This window comes from Elaeis guineensis, chromosome 8 (assembly GCF_000442705.2).
Source record: "Elaeis guineensis isolate ETL-2024a chromosome 8, EG11, whole genome shotgun sequence".
NCBI lineage: Eukaryota > Viridiplantae > Streptophyta > Magnoliopsida > Arecales > Arecaceae > Elaeis > Elaeis guineensis.
The window spans coordinates 138,073,779-138,095,510 of NC_026000.2; the positions used below are offsets into that span (position 1 = coordinate 138,073,779).

A 21,732-nucleotide genomic window follows, 5' to 3' on the forward strand; every position below is an offset into this window, starting at 1 on the left:
TAGTTTGAGATCCAAGTCTAAACCACTGGAGGAATTCAATGTTTCCCAGTCATGCCCTTGTAAGATTGAAATCTGAGGTGAGGAACAACGAACTTTTGGATGCCTGAAGTTGTTTTAGCTTTCGAACCACTTGAAGTAGTTCTCCAACTTGTAACACATACGCCATGTTACACAACTCCTCCTCGGGCATCTGAAAGTCAAAGTATGCTGGTTCTGTGATCAGGAAGCGAGCAACAGAGGTAGTCTGCGGTGATATTTCTGGATGCCGAGGGATCGTTTACCCTCAACTCTCATTCTTCAAAACATGATAAAAAAAATTAAGCAGCTTTGATGACTAACGCCACGCAGCGCCACTCCCAAACAGCTTACTTCACCAGCCAAGGTGCCCAGAGTGGACGGGTGCAATTCAAAAAGAGGTTTGTGCCACTGAAAGGTTAGGGGAATAATGAGCTGCCACATCAACCTGAAAGGCTAGAGATCATGCTTGCATTCCATACCCTCTTAATCCATGCGGGTGTTACCATATCCTGCCTGCATCAGGCAGCTACCACCCCATGCTTCGATAGGGGCATAGGATGGTAACATCACTGAATCAGCAGCTCTCCTCAAGATCTATCATACATGCCGAGACCAAAAAGTGGCAGCTTTAACAAAGATGACAGATTTGAACTAGGTCAGTTTCCCGCTGGAAGATAAAGTTAGCATCGTCACAACAAATTTTACCCACAGATGTGAATGTTAAAATTATCAATTATTTTCTGTGACATTTTATATTTTAAGAACTGAGAAATACATATAAAGGTCATCTCTAAGCAGCCTGCTTATTCAAGTCTCTACAAACCTTTGTTACAGAAGAAAATTAAAACAAACGATAGGATGCATGTCCATAAACCACTGTCCCTCATCCATCTAGAATGTTACCTTTGCTACCTTCTGTCGGCTGCATTCCTACATTTTTACACATGACTGACTTCCAACGGTCAAGGTTTGCTAAATTTTTTCTGTAGTTTCTATGAATGGAATAAAAAACCACCACTCAGGACATGATGATTCCCTTGGTACTCTTCCTACCAGAGCATGGAGCAAGTTCTTCTCAGAGATAGCTTGGGTTTTTTCTTCTCAGTAACTGGGATTACATTTTCCAAGAGCTGAAAAAAAAAAAAAAAAGGTTCAAGCCATTAACCATACAGAACAAATTGGTATTGCATAAGCAATTATACCACACACCCACATAGAAGAAGTGCTAGACGACCGTAAGGATTGTGCTGTCCCCCATGGGATTGAACTCTTTAACCTTTTGAGGATTTACAGCACTTGGACTGTGTTGTTCACCAAGCAAATATCTCAATTTTTTATATAAAAACAGATATAAACAAAAATAATATTTGCAGCCTGAGATACGACAGGAATGCCAAGCATGAGAAGTACAACTAATTCAAGATGGATGAGTCAACAAGATGTATTGTTCAAGGGGAAAAAAGCAGCCGAACTGTTTAAAAAACAGAAGTATAAAGGTATGGTACTTGATTGCAGAAGCTTCTTACCAGACAGTAGGGATACCAAGTTCTAATAACCTTGAAGCTGATCCCAGTTATTGATGTCGACAACTAATATTGTCATATTGTATGAGGAGAGTGTTACAATGAAAGCCTATATCATAGTCATCCTTCAGGAGACCCAAAAAAGGTATTGCATAAGTTACCGGTTTTGGAGGTACAATGTTAAAATCAAGATTAGGGTCCAAACATAATTAATTGGAACCAGCATACATGTTGATCTTGTCCAAACTGCTCAATTTTTTTCTCCTAAACATAATAATTTAAAATCAGCAAGTCAGCAACTATGTCACCTAGTAAAGATCTTAACGCAACTAATACAAATTGATGGCACGAAAATTTACCATGACTTTTGACAAATAATTCGTAATGATATTAACTAAGGGTCACAAACTATTGAAAATACCCCAAAAGAATTGCTTGCTGATAATATCCTCATATACATACATAAATTTGAAATTTATTATTTATAATTGTTGGAATTTGATAGTGGGAACTCAATTACATATGATAAGAAGTGCTTGACAGAAGAGAGAAATTATTAACAATATCACAACTTATATTCATTTTATATCTAACTCCTAAACCCTAAGGAAACCACTTCTATTTATACTACTCACAAATACATTAATTAATATCTCACACACTTCCCTAAGAGACACACATATTCCTAAACTTCTTAGACATGCATTCGTACTTTCCTAAAAGTCACAAACACATTCCTAGACATAAATTCATGTACTCATATTTAATACATCTTTTGTACCTAGACATGCATGCATAATCCCACTCACATAGTTCAATGGATTTTATCACAACACTAAATTCATGTTTATTTTCTAACACCCCCTCTTAAACATGAATTTTGTTTAACTTTTCTTCTTCTTCTCATAACTGGTCCACATCTTGAAGGAAAATCTCTAACAGCTGAAATGTCTTCAGGATGAATATTCTTTCTTCCTGTCATAATTGCTGTCGAATCCCTCTGCACCATTGTCCAATGTCACAAATTTCTCTTTCAATGCATCACATTCCTCTACCCTTTCTTGTACATCTCAGTCAGTTTTTGATTGTCATATTCCAAACCCCATAGTTCTTTGTAATTCACGACTCTTACTACAAAGTCATACATAGTTCTGACATGCCTTATTGCTTTTAACGCTGCTTTTTGCTCTGCTTTTTTTTTTTGGGTACTAGCTTTGTCTCCATAAATCATGTCTTTCGTATCCATCATCAAGATTAGTATAAACCACGAAAGTAGGATCATGGTCTAATCCATACTTTTCATATAAAAATGAGACTAACAATAAATTTAATATCTCAAGTAAATCTTTGAGTACCATTTTAAATTAAATTATCACAACAATTGATATTACCTCACCAAGCACATAGGTCTTCATTGTATTTTACCAAAAATCACAATTCACTTGGCAATTGCACTTTTTCAGAGACTTTCTTCGTCTCTTCCACCAAAGACTTTTTGTCTTCTTCACTTACAGAGTCACTCTTTTCGACTCGCACTGTCTCAACGGATATCTACTTTTTATCTTGAACTTGGAGTATCATGCAATTTGCAAACTGCACACTCAACAGATCTTCTAGCCTGGAGTTTCCTACTTCAACTATAAAAAAATGTTCTTCCACCCTCACACCTCTTCAGATTATACCTTGCTTTGACTGTTGCCTTCAGACCGTGCCCACTCTGATACCAATTTATTGAAATTTGGTAGTAGGTACTCCATCATATATAATAGGAAATGCTTGAGAGGGAGAGGAATTACTAACAATATCACAACTTTTATTTATTTCATATCCAACTCCTATACGCTAAGGAAACCACTTCTATTTATACTACTCACAAATACATTAATTAATATCTCACACGCTTCTTAAGAGACACACACATATTCCCAAATTTCTAATACATGTATTCGCACTTTTCTAAATGTACAAGCACATTCCTAGACATAAGTTCATGTACTCATATTTAATACATCTCTTATACCTAGACATGCATGCATAATCCCACTCACATAGTTCAATGTATTTTATCATAACAATAAATTCATGTTTATCTTCCAACAATAATCTATTCTTCGCTAGAAAACAAAATACATTATTAGATCTTGAAGAGTAGAAAGTGCATTGTAGCTCATAACCATATATACTATAAAACATGGATAAACATTATGGCATTTCACATATTGTATATGAAAGAATGGTCAAGAGAGTGCTTGCAAAGTAGAATATCAGAGAAATTATGAATGCAAAGGCAATAGAATCTTCGTGCACATAACTTGCTAGCCATTGTATGTTCAAAATGATGAAACATGTTGTAATCAAGTACGTGAGGAACCAATAAACATAAATGTATCCCCTTATATACACGGTGCATGAAGAAATTTATATACGAACTATTTGAGTGTACAGTTAATACATGTTCGTTACATTGCCATGTCTTGGGTGCTAATCTATATAGCAGTGCACGAGAAGTGTGCATCAGATGCATATATTAAGCTATTTCCCAAAAGTGAACAATATACTCATTGCGTTCATCTCAGACACCTAATCCCTATCCGTATTGGCTTTAGAGCCTCATAAATATGGGATTCAACAATCATTGCTGCTGTACCGTAATAGAACTGAACTGTTTGGCTCAAAAACAAAGAGATTAACATTTTAGCAAACACAAGGGGTCAGAAAGTTGCACGACATTTTCTTGAGAGGGCTTCTTCCCTTGTAATATAGCTGTTGGTTTAGACAAGTACACATCATCCATTTTCTAGGTGTATCTAGACCTTTTTATTTTTAAATTATTATTCCAATGATAAACAACAGTTCATGTTTGGTATCTTTTTGTGCCAAGAAGTAGACATTCGATATACTAATTTCATTTTAAGTAATACAACCTTTAGGGTAAACAAATTCTAGAAGTAGCAATTCACCTCAAAAAAACTTCTAGAAGTAGCAATGAATAGAGAAGGCAGTGTTCTGATGATTTGCAAAGCTAAAAGAAAAACAACAGAACAATTGGGCATAGGGTAATTATCGTTACAGTATCACAGCAAATGACTTTCTTTATCCAAAACTGAAACTAAGCCAATATTTTCATATCAAACTCTGTTCCAATACCTACTGAGATTCTCATCAGAATAATGTGCTTAACCAAGAATATATCAACTTCTGTGATATTTTATAAAGTTAAGGTAATCAAATAGGCAAAATGCATGACAGACAAAAAATCTAGAAGGGGATAACCATGCAAATATTTCAGGGCTAGCAACTGTTACCATATACTGAACAAGCAGAATGCAGAAGTTTCATGATAAAAACATAATGTAGTAGAAAGAGACTTGGTAAAAATATGGGCAAATACAACAGTATCAAGGAAAATTGTACTCAAAAATCAAAATGCATCGTTTGAGATAAATTCAGACTTTGCAAAACCCAAAGCACAAAACTGAAAATGAACCAGAGACAAGTGAAAAGAAGATCAAAAGCATAATGCCTTATAAACAAGCCTTCCCATATGGTCTCCACTTTATGGATGAAATGTGATCCATCAAAGTCTGAGGGTCTTCACTAGCAACTCTCTCTCCTTGCATCAATACTGAAAATTAGTGTTTTATTCTGGGCCAAGGCTATTCTAAACAAGAGGATAAACCTGTTGCGGAACCTCAGAGGCCTGTCAGGGAGTAGGAAAGCTACCTTGATTCACTTCATACAATCCAGGAACAACTCACTATGGTGCCAAAGAAAAGTGAAAATCTGATAAGGAAATTGCGTTCATCTCTAAATATACAATTAACAGGGTAGCGAGCTGAACTAAAACAAAATTCCCAAAGGATCTTAGTCAACATTGAGAAATATATCACTATAGTCTCTAATGTAAGCATATTATAATGTAAGTTTCATTCATTTTTGGATTCTGGACCACGAGAACTATTTGGTTCAATCCATATCTTTCTAGCTATAATAGGGATTGATATTTATCCTGATTTCATGCTCTTGTTATTCGTTGACGGGATATGAGATATCCTATGTAAAAAAAGGAAACATAGTGCACAGTTCTCCTACCATTCTAGAGTTTAGGAGGGTTAGATGTACACAGCCTTGCACCTGTATGCACAGAAGCCATTTCCATATTTCAAACCTATAACACTCGGGTTACAACGAGGCAACCCTATCATTGCACCAAGCCCTATCCTCACAGGCTATCCTATGACTTTTATATAGATAGTGTTTCATTAATGAGACAAAAACTCTTATATGCCTTTAATTTTAAGATTTTTAAAATTATTCACTATATAATGCAAAAAAAAAAAGTGAATTAGCATTGAAATGAGATGCATTTCGAGTTCTTGTTTTGACAACCACTCAATCAAGGAGATGGGTGTAATTCATTGAAGTGAAGACAAAATCATGGTACCTTCATCCCTAGAAGTGAATAACCACACCAATTCTGTAACATCTCCCTTGCTTCATCCGCAGAGAGCTTGTGTGCTGAGCTAAACTGTTAGCTAGACAGACTCGATCTGTTTTAGGTCAAGCTTGGGCTCAAGATGACAAACAGGAGATGGACCTAGCCTAGAAAAAGAAGACATTTCTTCAATCAGTCAAACCTAGGGTTAGTCCTTGATCTCAAGCTTGATAGGTCAAGTGTATAGCAATTACTATCAATAATCTTGTAATAATTGCATATTCATATTTTGGCAATTAGCAGCAAATGTATTATTATAAAGCAAAAATTCCGGAAATATATAAATATTTCCAAATGAGATCCATCACTTCTCAAGTCCCCTTTAGCCCTTCCATAGTCCTCCACTAATTGTAACAAGAAAATCCTTAGCCGACAATACCATTGCCCCCACTCTATTCTATCCTTTGATCATTTTGTCCATTTGCCCAACACAACAAAACTCGAGATCAAGGTTTGCTGTACCGGTACCGGACGGCGTGCCAGTGCCGGACCGGTACGGTATGGTACCGATACCGTACCGACATATGGTACGCCCAAGCGTACCGGTCCGATACTGGTACATAATTTTTTTCGATTTTTATTTTTTTTTAGATTTTTAAAGTTAATAATTGATAAATACAACCTCAATATGGCAATACATTGCATATTATTGACATATTTGGGTTCAATTTGGAGTTAGATTACGGTACAAAGACTCTTGATCCAAAATTTCAAACATATATTTATTTACATTATATTTCAACTATGTCATCTTAAAACTAAAGAAAAAATATATAAAATACGCATTAAAATGTATCTAAATATTTAAGTACAAAGTGCAATAACTGATATACGAACCTTAAGATGTACTTTGCATTTAATTTCTTGTCGAGTGTCTGTGACGCTCGTAGATATCTGGATCATCAACATAGTCTGAAGGGACATCAGTCCAACCCTCTAACCAAGCTGCACCGTACTCTCGAATATTCATCATCTCATAAGGCATCATCTCTGGATTGTAAGACATCTCAGACCTCTCACTAAAATTCTGACTCTGAGAAGTATCCTCGAGATGATGGTACGATTGTGGAGGAGCACATCCAAATATGCCAGTAGCAAAATCTAATCCATAAGATGCTCCAGGCTGCATAGGGTAGTAACCACTAGAAGATGATGCCTCGGATGCACCATATGTATATGGATCATAAGGTGGCTGTGGATAATAGGATCCATAATGCGAGGATGATCCAGATACATCCATGGATCCTACTCCACGTGCAAGATCGTCTACAGCTACATCATGTGCTGGACGACCTCTAGGAGCCCGTCGTCTATATGAAATCGACTCCCCACGATCTCTACCGATTCGTCCACCATGATCCCTATCCTGTGTGACATGCATAAATTGAGACTCACCGGTGAATCGAATATCACCCTGTGGCTGTCTCATAAACGGTGGTCTCCTGTCCTCCAGTTCCTCCCTGATCATCAGATCCATGGCTACTACTACCAGTATCATCATCACTCCCCTGGTGTCCGTATCTGAATCAGATAGTTCCTGTACTCTCGAGAGTGGTGCACGTGCAACTGTCTTTTTCTTTCTCCCCCTTGTGCCCCTCTGTGACTGAGTTTCCTGTGATTGGGAGGATGGATGCCTTCTTGCTGGCTGCCGGGAGGAACGTCTATACATCTCTCGCTCGAATCTCTGGGAAGATGTATCGGATAGCGAGTCATGTGATGAATGAGTCCCTTGTATCTCCTCAGACTGTGGCTGATCAGCTGAAACCCTATGTGGAATATTTTTTTCTGTCCATTGCCCTGGATCCACCCTGATCTCCCTTGCCACCACACTGACTGGTCATGGAGGGGATCCTGGCTCATCAAGCTCTAGCTCCTGCTGCTAACCTGCAAGCCATCCGATGATCGGATCGTCATCCTCGTCGGCATAATCATCCAGCGTCGGATCAGTGTAGTTCAACTGAACTTCCTCCTGAATACATTTTAGCCTCAACCTCAGATTGTAGTGAACATATACAAGATCGTCGAGGCATTTTTATGTCAGACGATTTCTCTGTTTGCTGTGAATAAGACGAAAGTGGATCAATTACGCTCACAGCCACTAGCAGAGACCGTCTGAGAAAGAATACAGACAGCCATATTTCAAATTTTCTACTGATATTCCAAAATGAATCTACCATTCAGCTACAAAAGCAAAATTACATATCAAATTTGATGATATTATTAAGCAAAATTACATATCAATCTACATTGCTCATTATTGATATGTAATTTACCTGGATTCATCTGCTTTTTGCTTACGACAGCTGATGGGACTCCAAAACTGTCTGATCCCTCTCTAAACTGTTTCGTCTGAAATAAAATATATTTATTATTTATAAATATATCAGATCGAATTCAGTTGAATAATTACATCTATTTTAAACTAGCATACCTCTTGCAGATACAACGACGCGATTTCTGGATCGGACACCATCTTATATATGACATTGCGAAGAGCAGCAAGAAGCTCGCTATCCATATCTATCCCCGGAATAGTATACTGAAATCTCGGATTTAAGTAATAAGCTGCAGATAAATTTCAAGACTGATTAAGCACAATTTTATTTTCATGCTTCGAAATAATATTTTAAAACATTCTTGAATCCAAACTTACCAGCTAGATGTAAATCTCTGCCCATCTGATAGTCCCAACGGCGCTCAATAATGTTAATGAATTTTTAGCATGCTTGGGATCATTCTCACTGATCTGTTTCTTTGCCCTCTCCATCATGTAATATAAGAAACCCATCTGGGGGTATCTCTCGCTATCCACGGCACGAAGCACCTCATATAAAAGCTTGATAGCCTTCACTATCTTCTCAGCCTGCTGCCAAAATGATGACTCGTCATCAAGTTCTCCACATGACTTCCATCAGTGCCGGTCCTCGCATATCTATTCTCCTGCCACTCGCACTGACAAACATCTGACGTAGGACTGTTTTCTTCTGAAGAAGACTATCAAGTGCTATGTAGTTGGTAGCAAACCGTGTGATACCCGTCATAAGATCTCCCCCCAGTATACGTCCGCATCAATGAAAGAACCCATGTGTGGTTGTAGATGAATCTAGTAATGGTCTGGACAATCTCCACTACCTGCTGCACCCTGCGAATCTTTCCGATATCCATCAATATAAGATCAATGCAATGTGCAGCACATGGGGTCCAGCATATCTACGGTCGCTACTCCATCAGCAACTCTCCGGCAGCCTTATATTGTGGTCCATTATCTGTGATGACCTGCACGACATACTGCTCACCCACTGAATCAATCACCTCCTCCATCAGACCAAGGATATATGTAGCATCGTGCATCTTATCTGAAGCATCGATTGATTTGTAAAAAAATATTTTTCCATCACAGTATGTCAAAAAATTAATGATGCTCCGCCTAGTAGGACCTGTCCAACCATCACACATCACTGTCAGACCGTATGTAGGCCATTTATTTTTGTAAGAAGCAATCCATCTCTGCAGATCCTCTTTATTGCTGTCAAGAAGCTGACCATAGATGTCCTTAGGTCCTGGAGGATCTACATCCTGACCGGCAGCCTCTATGGCTGAAATAGCAGATCGATAGTAAGGATTGACTGCTGCATTTGCTGGAATATGGCTGAATGAAACCATGATCCAATAACTCGCCACATATCCTTCTTCTTATCTTTTTTCAGCATACTGTTAATTCTCTGTGCTTTAAATCCTTGCTGAGCAAAGCATGTGGATCCAAATCCTGAATGCTGGCTCCTGCTGGAATATCTCTGGAGGACCTCCTCCTACTACCAAAAGCTCCCAACAAAGAAGATATGCTGCGTCTGCTCCCTCTACCACCAGGCTCTCTGACTGAGGTAGTCCTCCTGAACTCGAATTCTTCCCTACCAGTCGCTGATCCAGATCCTGATTCGTAGCATGATGGTCCGAATCGATCTCTGTACCGGCCATCTCCTCCTGCTAGTACTGATCCGCCAAGCTCGCATGAATGGCAGCCTCAATCTGTGCCTCCTCATCATCTGGAGCAGAAGCCTCCTCTGACTCTTTAGAGTGATAAGAAGTGGCTCTGCAGCTCGACGGTCTACTTCGATCTTTTTCTGCTTTGCTCTTTCCTTCGCTGCTTTCGAATCAGCAAAGTGCTTTTTCATCAATTGTCGGACCTCTTGCGGACATTTTCGATATATGGACACATCGGGATAACCACCAGCCAGATGCTGCTTCAATCTAGTCACTCATCTCTTGAACTCTGTGTTGTACCATTTGCATCTCCAATAATGCCGAGCCGAGAGCATCTCGCCATGATCCCAACCAATGTCATGCTCTTGATCTTTCTTCTTACTCATTTCTGCAGATATAATAAAATACTAATTATTTCGAATTACCTATAATATAACACTAATTACATATATTTTTTATTTGATAATATTTTTTACTATTTAAATATTTACAAAAAAAATTTCAAAAAAATCTCAAGTTAGATTCAAATATTTCAATTGTTTTGAATCATTCTAAATATTATTCTCAATTTCAAAACTAACACTGATTTTTTATTTTTTTATTTTTTTAATAATTTTTATATAAATAAATATATACTATAAAATAGCTGATTAATTAAAGTGAACGAACGTCATGCTCTAAATTTTTTTCTTATAAATATATGCAAGTATAACAAAACACGATAGTTTAACGATAATTAAAATAATTATATATAATTTTAATAATTATTTTAAAACTTATAAATTCAAAATAAATATGTTATATGCTTCAAATAATATTTTTAAATTAACTAAACTATAACACTATTTTATATATTTTTTATTTTATAATTAATTTTTTAATTTAAATAATTAAAAAAATAATTTTTAATTTCAAATATTTGAAAAAAATTGAAATTAGATTTAAGTAGCTTGAATCATTCTAAACATGATTCTCAAACTCTGATTTTTTTCCCTAAAATTTAATTTTTTTAATTTTTAAATAAATAAATATTTAAAAAATATATAATTAACGAAAATTAACAATTTTGGTGTCATCATGTAGATCTTCCAAAGATCTAACACATATAATTAAATCATCCCAAAATACAAGATTTTCGCATGATTTTCTCTTATTTTCATTCTTTCTCATTCTTATCCTATTTTTAACAACAAAAATAAAAAAAAAATATTTACTAAAAAAATAACACATTATCTTACCTTCGGCCAAAGATCAACCTCTCCTCGAACCACTCCTACAATTTGACGGAGTTTTTTCTTTTTTTTCTAATTTTTCAGAGGTCTCAACGGTTTCGTTGAGACCTTCGCAACTTTCGGACCCTCGGGAGTTCTTTGAGACATCTCAGAGAACTCCAAACATGCTCCCTTTATGCATGTGGTCTCCGACCCCACCCCCCTCCCCCCTCCTCACTTTATTCACATGGGACGGTCGGTACGGTTCGGTTCACGCCGAACCGGACCGAAACGAACCATACCGTCCGGTTTTAGACGGTATGGAAACGAACCAGACCGAACCGCTCGGTTCGGTGCGGTTCGGAGTGTTTCTCGAAAAAAAGATCCGAACCGGACCGTTAAAGCACCGGTCCGGCTCAGTACGCTCCGTACCGACCGGTTCGGGCTGGTACAGCGAACCTTGCTCGGAATGCCTCACGAAGTGAACAACATTTCGTCCTCCGAAAATCCCAACAAAAGGGCACTTCTGTACAACACAATACATAAAATAAACATATTTAAACATGTCAAAATACACTAAGTAAATTGACTAGCCAATGGCACTTTTTTATTAGGAAACACATGCATGCCATCATAGAAGAAAACAGAGATATGAACGTCACTTCAATAAGAGAATCTAGAAACTTTAGGCTGATATTGTTTAGCAATAAAATAATTGAGAATTTCGATTGATTGCAATGAGGTACTTTTAGATGGGGTGCTTTGTAAAACCCTATCAAGTTTCGACACTCCTAGCCTACAATACCACAAACTCTGTTCTTTACCACAATACACCCATGTACAAAATAAGACACAAGCACAAGATCTTAAGTCCAACACAGCACTTTTGGGAAGCAGAAATGGAGAAAGTGAGAGAAGGGTGGATGAATGGGACCAAACCAGAGAGAGACAATCAAAGGAAGTGGGTGCCAATTATCTACCCGGGATAAGGCATGCTACCTAGCTAGAGTTTTGATGCATTGGGTGGATGAGATGGTGGTGGAAGGAGGATACCGATGGATGGATAAAACTGCAATATAGGGGAATAAGTGATGAATGTCATGATAAGCATTCTGAGAATCTGGGAAGTAGAAACACGGAAGGTGAGAGAAGGGTAGATGAATGCGAGAAAACCAGAGAGACAATCAGAGGAAGGGGGTGCCGATTATCTATCTGGGATAAGGACAAGGTTACGATGGAAGGAGGACACTGATGGATGGATAGAACTGCAACATAGGAAAATAGGCAACAAATGCCATGATAGGTACAACATCAAAACCACAAGTGAAAAGAATGTAGCGATATGGTTTTAATCAGGCTGCTACTACATGCATGGTACATGGTTCATACAAGAGTATTTGATTGATAGATGTGATCCTATCAGTCGAGAAGCTTATTTGATATTCTAATGATCAAATTAACTCGGTCCCAAGCTTACATGTTGCTTTGAATTAAGAGCCTATTGACCAAAAATTTTTATTCTTCTTCCCTTATTTTGATTTAGTCCATGGCCTATGTCAAAGAACAATAATAGATTTGCATTAACATTTTTTGTTTTTCTTTAAAAAATAATAAAATAAGTATGCATTGATATAACAAGGCACAAGTTTGTATAAAGTGCATACTAAAACTTAAAAGTGACAAAGCAAAACTGGTCTATAGATTATGATTAGCATGTCCAGATCATATATACACACCTTTGCATCCGTACCCAAACCCATGTAACATAGCTTCTAGCTATATAAGCAAGTAGGATTGTCAAATGAGTGAGCTGTTCACGAGTAGCTCATCCTTACCTTGAAATGCAACTCAAGTTCGACTTGCTCGATTTTTAAATAGCCTTGGTTAGACTTGGCTGCACAAGCTTAGTTTGATTAAGATAGAAATATAAACAAATTAATAATTTATATGTTATTTTACTTAATAATTATGGATAGAGATTATGTTTATATTTATTATTGAAAATATTTTTTTTGCAAAATAAAACATTTTAATTATGAGATTAAAGTATGAAGATGGTAAATAGCTGAACACATATACATTTGAAATCTTGAGGTACCTAATGCTTTCACCAAGTTTCTTAAACAAATTGTTTGTGAACAACTCAATTTCGTCTCAAAATTAAATGAGCTTGACTTGACTACAAAATGCAAGCAGGCTTGAGCCACGCATAACTCACTGAACTCGACTTGTTTGCACACCTACAAGCCCGATAATTCATTTTTAGAGTGTTAGGATGTTCCGCTCCTAACGACGGCTTTTTTATTTTGAGGGAGAGAAGTATCTCCAAGAACAATGAAATAAAAAAAAAAAGTTATGCTATTGCTGGTATTTAATGCAAAAAATAAAAAATTACAACTCCAATTTGCTTTTATAATAACCATGCATCCTTATTTATATTAGCAAAATCCTTTGAACCTACCCATGAATGCATCTACATTCGTTTCTTACTAAAAGAGTAAGAGATTTTTACAAATAAGAAAAAGAATCATAGAAAAGAATCATCCTTGTAATCTGTCCGGATTTAATTATATCAGCCATTCTTCCAAATCTGTCTAGATTTGATGATATCGACCATATTTGATCATATCTTCAAGATTTATTTTACCAACTTATACCAGCCTTCTAAATTTATTTAAATCCAAGCCAGATGTCAAATCCTTTTGCTCCCTTGGTAAGTCTTTGATATGTACCTATGTTACAGACTTACAGTACCATGGGTACTATATAAGTTGTAACAGTCCCCCCTTCTTCATTTCACCTTGTCCCCAAGGTGCAATATGAGGGAATCGAAGTGCCAAGTGATCGTGATCCTCCCATTGGCTTCTTCACAAGTTCCATTACTCCACCTGACGAGTATTTCAGTGCAAAGCCACCCATTGACTCGTTTGTGTCAACATTAAAAAATTTTCATAGAAAAATAGGGCCGATCCTCAATCAATTCCGATGGGAAGGATGATTGAATATTTGACTCTCCATGGTATGGCTTCAGTTTAGACACATGGAAGACATCATGAATTCGTACCCCAATGGGTAACTCGAGGTGATATGCTGCAGGCTCAATTTTTTCCAACACTTTGAATAGGCCATAAAAATAGGGAGAGAGCTTAGAATAGGTTAAAGGGCGTAGCCCACGGATGAGCTCATCTTGGTGCTGGTCGGATGTCGTTTGCATCACCAAATAGGCTGAAGAAGGATGGGACAGTCGGAGAAATTGATGTAAAGTCATCACATCGGAGGACTGTAGATCTTTGGGCTTGAAAACACATTTCTTCCTGTCTTTCTCGAAGGTATCTCCATGGAGCGAAAATTCCAATCCATCTCGTAATCTTCGTTTTGAAATCATGTAAGACCAAGAACAACATTGGATCCTTTGAGGGTGATGACAAATAGATCAATGATGATCTCGGTCCCTTAAACAATTAATGGAATCTTCACGCAGTTTCTAGCACACACCTTAGCTTTTGCCCATTGCCCACCATCACATCAAAGGACTTAATGGCTTCAAACTTCAGCTTTAGGCACTTAGCGATCCCAAAATTGATGAAAAAAATGGGTGGAGCCAAAATCCACAAGCACCAATACCGGTTGCTTTTTCAAAAAAGGCCGAGCATCACATAGCCAGCGATTTCTTGGCAACTCGATGGGAGCATAGAAGGAAAGCTAGCTACTCCGATGGGAGCATGGAAGGAAATAGATGGCTCAATGGAAACCTCTTCAGGCATGAATTTTTCGTCATCTACCAAGTCATTGCTAGCATCTTCAACGTCTTGTACTTTCCCTTCTTTAGTTCTTCTTTTTCACAAGGTACTACCACCATAAGATGTGGCTAGCACTTGTGTCCTGGGTTCCACTTCTTATTACAACTGAAGCATATTTTCTTCTTTCGTCGATCAGTAATTTCAGCTTGCGATAGGGTCTTCGAGGCTTTGGATGATGCTGAAGATACAATCGGCTGTGGGCCTAAAGTCATTGAAGAGGTTGGAGGTTTTGGATTTGTGGTTGGCCCCGTGGCCATACTTCTCTGAAGTGGCCGACCACTGTTGATTGCTGTCCAATTTTTGATCCAGTTGTATGTCATTGGGGAAGTGAAAGAAAGCCATTGTTCAGCCGCCTTCACCTCGTCAAATGCTTCTAGGAGGTTGTCAAGTTTGCGGGCAAAGACCTCAACCTAAATCTGAGCCTTAAGACCCCAATGAAGGTCCCCACGAGTGTCGCCTCCATTAACTCGAGCAACATGTTGCTAAGCCGTTCAAATTCTCGCTAGTAGTCAGCCACGGAACCATGCTAACATAACTGGACAAAAGTCACCATGAAGTTTGTCATGCAGTTTGAACCAAACCTAGACATGATACCATGAGAAAATTCTGCCCAGGATGGTTGCCCTATTCAAGTGAGATACCACTTGTACCTTTGAGCGGCATCATCATCAAGATGGAAAGCTGCCAAGGGAACTTTATTTGCATTCTCCACCACCATAGCCTCGAAATATTGCTCTGCTCCTAACAATTAATTGGTAGGATCGCCGCCATTGAATTTTGGAAAATCCATATGCGCAGCTCTCCCTTGTAGGCCACCACATTGTTAGTCCGTTGGTGGCTCCTATTGCCGCTATGGCTGGCCATAAGAAGGGTGGTAAAAGCTACAAAAATCTCAACTTGCATACTGTCCTAGACATCCGATAGGGTTGTGGTGCTGCAACTCTTCATGTAGAATACTATCAGGAGGTCTGTGGTGGGTCGGAATGTTGGTGGCATGCGTCGGTGATAAATCTTGGGTGAAATCAGTCCCTTCCTATTCAGGATCTATTTCCAATCAGCCATCCCATAGAAAAAAATGGTCGACCTCAAAGGTGTAGTATAAGGGGCGGTACAAATCCTAAATATTATGAACAGAACAAAAACATAGTTGCAGAGCTAATGCGGTGCTGATTAGTGCTGATCCAGATATCGATTGATCTTAAAAGTGTAATTGAGGCCTCTTTGAAGGTGGTTGGTTGTAGATTGACGAGCTGCTTGCTATCCGATAGTATGATGATGTGAGTGGACCTCTCCAACGACCTCAATGGGCAAGTTAGAGTGGTCGATTATTTGAGGTACAACCGTAGCAGTCCCCTCCCCATATGGGTGCCGAGCACTTGTTAAGAGTTCACCTTCCCTCCTTCCGTAAACACTGAAAGGAGTATGGTATTCTCAACTCGTTAGACCCTACTTGTCCTGTTTCGGATTGGAATGAAAGGACTAAGAAAATCCGGCACCATTGTCTTATACAGGAGCACTAGAGTGTGTTGATGGACACTCTCCTCTTCTCTGACTGAAAACTTTCCTTACGAAGGGTCTCTTCAATATAGTGCATGGACTCCGTCAGGGTTTGTATCACTTTCACCTAGTTGGTTTGGCTCGTCATAAAAACTCGTAATATCTCCTCCAGCAATGGCTACTCCGATGGTTAATCACCATGACAAGTTGCCTCCATCGAGTCCTCGATCATCATAAAGGATTTGGTTGATGCGTTTGTTGGTGAACATCGCTGGAGTTAATGTCCCGACAATAGAACTAATTTGTTAAGATCTTTCGCTCCTAATGATGGCTTCTCCGCTTTTTACCTCAAGAACAAGGAATAGAAAGAAAGGTTGTTATACTATTGCTAGTATTTAATATAGAAAATAAGAAATTGCAACTTCATATTGCTTTTATAATGACTAGACACCCCTATTTATATTAACAAGATCCTTTGAACCTACCCATGAATATAGAGATTTTTGAATATTAACAAGGTACATTCGTTTCTTGCTAAAAGGATAAGAGATTTTTATAAATAAGGAAAAGAATCACAGAAAAAAATCATCCTTGTAATCTATCAGGATTTGATTATATCAACCATCCTTCCAAATCTATCTAGATTTGATGATATCAGCCATATTTGATCATATCTTCAAGATTTACTTTACCAACTTGTACCAGCCTTCTAAATTGATTTAAATCCAAGCATGATGTCAAATCCCTTTGCTCCCTTGGTCAGCCTTTGACATGTACCTGTGCTACAGTACCATGGGTACCGTATAAGTTGTAGCATTGAGTGCCACCAAGTGTCCTTCCATATAATGCATGTCTCTGTGTCTAAAAATATTAGCACTTAGAATTTCAAAAAACATAATTATTAGACACCCCCAATCCTAAATTTTTTATTTTTCTCTTTTAATAGATTGTTGTCTTGATATATTAGTCTCAAGCCTCTACTAAGCAACTTTATCAAGCCTAGGCCTTTGTCTAGGATGTTGACTTAACATAGAATAGTCCACTTGATATTATATGCATGAGAAAATAGAATGTCTTTTAGATGGCTTTTGCATGACAAATTAGCATCAGACTATGATTTCATGTTTGATGAGCTTTGAAGAGCAAGGACTAGCTGAAATTATGCAACATGATATCCAATTAGGGTAAGTAGCATGTTTACATTGGAAAACATTGGTCCATGGCACCAAAGGACATCTTGGAAAAATTTTGAGCTGGTGTAAAGGGACTCCTTTATCATGCAAAGCTCTTCAATTATTTGGAATCTACTACTGGTAACCTATCAAATCCATTGTAATCATCATCCATCATTAAAGAGAACTTTGGATGGCCAACCATCATGCAAATTTCTTAGACATTCAACCATAGGCAACAACATTCATATAGAAGGGGTATGAAGCAAGGAAAAATCCAGAATAGGCAAAAAAAACATGCATTATAAGTGGGAAATTGACATTGAACTTATTGCCTGGTATGGACCAGTTTTTGGCCTAACATTGGATAGAAGAATAAAGGAAATGAAGAGGAACAAAAGGAAGGCGAGGACATAAATAATTCATGATTTGCTTATCCATTCGCCTTGAAATCCTAAGGAGCCATTAGGCACCTACCTAATGCCTAGGCATCCGGCTGGAATAGGCCCATTTGTCCAGCACCTATGACCTTTTAAAATCCTCATAGTTATTCACCCAAGTTTTAGGAGGATGACAAAAATGGGACAAACACATAAATCCAGGCATGTACATTAAGATTGTTGATAGAGACAAAAAAAATAAACGAATTTTCCCAAGTGCTTGGCACTTGGACAAAGCCTTTCTTACTAGTATCCATCTAACTTGCGCACCTAATGCTAAGAAAGAACAACATTAAGTTATTTTGAGCACTGATGGGAGGGTCCAAATCAAACTCTGGAGCCACAAGGTTGAAACTCCCAAGTTGACGAGCATGTTTGGTGCAACTATTGGAAAATCCTTTACTACACCACCATGATTTTTGATTAGATAAATGGTCTAGATTGATAAGATGGCTGGTTTCTTTTTATCCAATAATTCAGAAATTAGGACTATATCCACAATGTAGTGAATATGCAGTAAAATATCTGTTTAGGAAAATATACAATAAAAGACCTGTTCAGATTGGAAAAAATACAGTTTGAATGCTAAATATTGCTTAAAAAATCCTTGCACTGCTGTCACTGCATGCAGCATAGTGGTATCAGTGCGATTCAAATGGTTGCCTGTCAGCACAGTTTTCAAGGGGTGGTCTTTTGGTCATGCCACATGGCAAGCAAGCAACACAAGGATATTCTCGATAATGTAGCTAGACCTCATAGCATTCTTCATATGCTTTTAAATTTTTGGGGATGTTGCACTTCCCGTGCATCCAACAATTCATAAGTGCAACCTATCTTTCTGAAAGGCCATCCAACTGTTCTAAATTGCCTACTGTGGCAGACTTTAGGGAATATAAACAAAACATTCATAACAAAGTATGAAGAGACCTATGAAAAACTTCAACATGAAAGCTGCATAGATTAACTCATTTCTGATGCACTAAATATACAGAGGCAAAGAGTTTCTGTTATATAAATTCATTTGCAACCAACAGACTGGTGTACATCCATACCTGCTGAAGCCTCTCTTTGTGCTGCTCCTCCTGCAATTCCCAATTCAACCAGACCCCAACATCAGATGAAAATTGACGACCAATAAATCCAACAGCATTAACCATCAAAAATTGCTGAACACATCCAGTTTCCTTAATCATATTTATGGTGTTTCAGAAACTCCATGTTATTGCAGACAAACAACCTAGAGGATGGATCATGAGGTGCAATTCTGTTTGTTATTAAACCAACCTTTCTCACAAAATTTGGAGATGTTGACATCTCAGTTCCCCAAAATCTTGATGTTCTTCAGATAAATCAAAAATGATTTGAGGAAAGGCAAGAAAATTCATCTTTGTCCATGCAACAAAATCACATTCTTTAGCAGGAAGCTTGGTTCGACTACACGACATCTATTTAGATTTGAGAAAGAACATGTGACAGTACCTGATATTTCAGTAGCTGAGCATTTTCCTCCTCCAGCTGTGTCACTAAAGATTCAAGTTCTACGGTGTAAGCCTAGAAGAAAATATAAACTGACACAAATTTAACATTTTTTAACACCACCGAGGGCAAAACAGTTCATTGTCTAAGCCCAAAAACAAATAAATATACACATATTTAATACTTGTATACTATTGAGGATTGAATTATTCGTCGATTAGAAGGGAAGGGAATGAATTTTTTTTAAAACAGAAGAAGAAGAAGAAGAGGAAGAAAGAAAGAAAGGGGACCTGTTTCCTCTCCCTCGATCTAGCAGCCGACTCCCTGTTCTTGATCATCCTCTTCTGCCTCTGGAGCGCCGCCCTGTCCACGGGATCCAACATGGGCCTCTTCCTTACCCTCCTTCGTCCTCCACCGCCGCCTTCCACTCCATTCCCAATCCCTAAAACCGGATTCTCGAGCGGCAGCAGCTGCTGCTGGCCGAAACCACCACCCGATACTGAATCCAACCCGAAACCCCCTTGCCCGGAGCCCGAAGGAACCCTAACTTCCCCCTCCCTAACCGTCCCAGCCCTCGCGAGGAAATCCTCCAGGGTCATCTCCCCGCTCGATCCATTCCCGCCATCGCCCTTCCGGCCGGCAGCTATCTCGTTCCAGACCTCGTCCACCGTCCTGCTCGCGATCTCCTTCGGCAGTGGGAAATTCCCCTGCCGCGATGCCGACGCCCGTGCCTCCCGCCGGTGGCGCCGTCCTCGCGGGCGAAGGGCCCCGCATTCTCCGGGTAGATGTTGCGGAGGAGGTCCTCCATGCTCACGGATCCGAGGGTCCCGATAGGGTATACACCGGCTGAGCTCTGGATGTCGGCGATCGCCGGGGAGATGAGGGAGGACTGACGCAAGAATTCCGAATTCGCCGACGAGGACGACGCTATCACGCGCGACGATGCCATCTGAGTCACCAAGGATTATAGGGTTAGGATTTGCGATCCATCTCCATCGCTCGGACTTCCTTTCTCGCTCTACCCCTCCGTCTCCATCTTCCCTCTTTTAGAAGGAGAAGGTGTTTTCCTCTTTCTTAATGCGGGGAGCTCCCTACCCCTCTGCCTCTCTTTGTTTTTTTCTTAAAAATAAATGGACACGGAGATCATGAGCAACAGATCTTCTACAAACCAGGTTGTAGCAATTTCCTGCAAGCAGCCTTTGGTCGGTTCAGAAAAATGTTAATTTTTTTATGTTCATTTAAAATCAACCATCCAATATTATTATTTTATGCGGTTCCATTGAATTCTAAACCCGGAATGATTAGTATTTGTTATTGTTCAAATAATAATTATAGAAAATTCAATTCCCCATCCAGCGAAGAGGATGGCAGTTAATACGAAATAAAAGGGCACTGGCCAATGTCATGAGGTGTTGGACAGTGGACCAAGTACTCCATTGCGCGCGTTAAAATGGGGAAAGTATAGCAATTCTAGGGAGTACGTCTTGTGATTTCACGAGAATATTTCATCTTGCCTTGCGTAGTTAGAAGTTAGAACCAAAGGTTATAAATTGTGTGCCCACAGAAAAAGAAAAGAAAGAAAAAAAAAAAAAAGAGGTTTAAACAGGGGAACTAGAGATTCCTAAGATGTTCGTTTTTATGACTTTACAATGACACCGACTAGCCATGATACTTTTGGTTCAAAATGGGATTGTATCTTTTGTATGAAAGGATAGTCCCTCTTCTTCCATGATGCCAATTATTGGACTACGCAATGTTTATTTCAAAATTTATTCACATTGATAAAGATAAAAATTAGAGTGCTTTGACATACGTGCAAATCACTATTAAATGGTTGATGATGCAAATAAGGATCAAATCGAAACCTTTTTGTTCACCTTGGATAAGAGCTGTAAGTTGTCGAAATTGATTTTGATTGCCCTAGCCAAAGACAATCTGGTACTTTTTGGAAGGTCAAAGCTTGAAATAGCCGAGGGACTAAGATATTGATCGTGTCAAAGCAAAAGATCCTAAGAGTATTGCTATTCTCCTGTACCAAGACTCATTAGGAACTATTGATGTTTGCTGCAAAGTCTCTCTCACACCATCTTGTGGAATGCCATCACCAGAACTTCTAATA

At 38.5% G+C, this 21,732-nt stretch overlaps 2 protein-coding genes across 3 annotated transcripts; both read right to left on the bottom strand.

Annotated features, from left to right (window-relative positions):
- Window positions 1-732: 732 nt before the first annotated feature.
- On the bottom strand, window positions 733-20,737 carry LOC105049450 (bZIP transcription factor 12). Its single transcript, XM_010929092.4, is given in 5 exon segments — window positions 733-1,148; window positions 19,190-19,219; window positions 19,617-19,688; window positions 19,904-20,349; window positions 20,352-20,737. Coding segments are annotated over 5 exon segments (840 nt in total). The 5' UTR covers window positions 20,563-20,737; the 3' UTR covers window positions 733-1,067.
- On the bottom strand, window positions 1,673-10,603 carry LOC140859633 (uncharacterized). Of its 2 annotated transcripts, none has more exons than XR_012143194.1 (2): window positions 4,200-10,603; window positions 1,673-4,150 (listed from the first exon to the last, which is right to left on the bottom strand). XR_012143194.1 is itself a non-coding variant. In XM_073261581.1 (2 exons), exon 2 carries the CDS (start codon window positions 7,703-7,705, stop codon window positions 6,893-6,895), a length of 813 nt encoding a protein of 270 aa, XP_073117682.1. In that variant the 5' UTR covers window positions 7,706-8,385; window positions 8,468-10,603; the 3' UTR covers window positions 1,673-6,892. The 2 variants fall into 2 exon arrangements, 1 of the variants encoding a protein (XP_073117682.1); XM_073261581.1 differs by having other exon boundaries at window positions 1,673-8,385; window positions 8,468-10,603.
- Window positions 20,738-21,732: the final 995 nt, after the last annotated feature.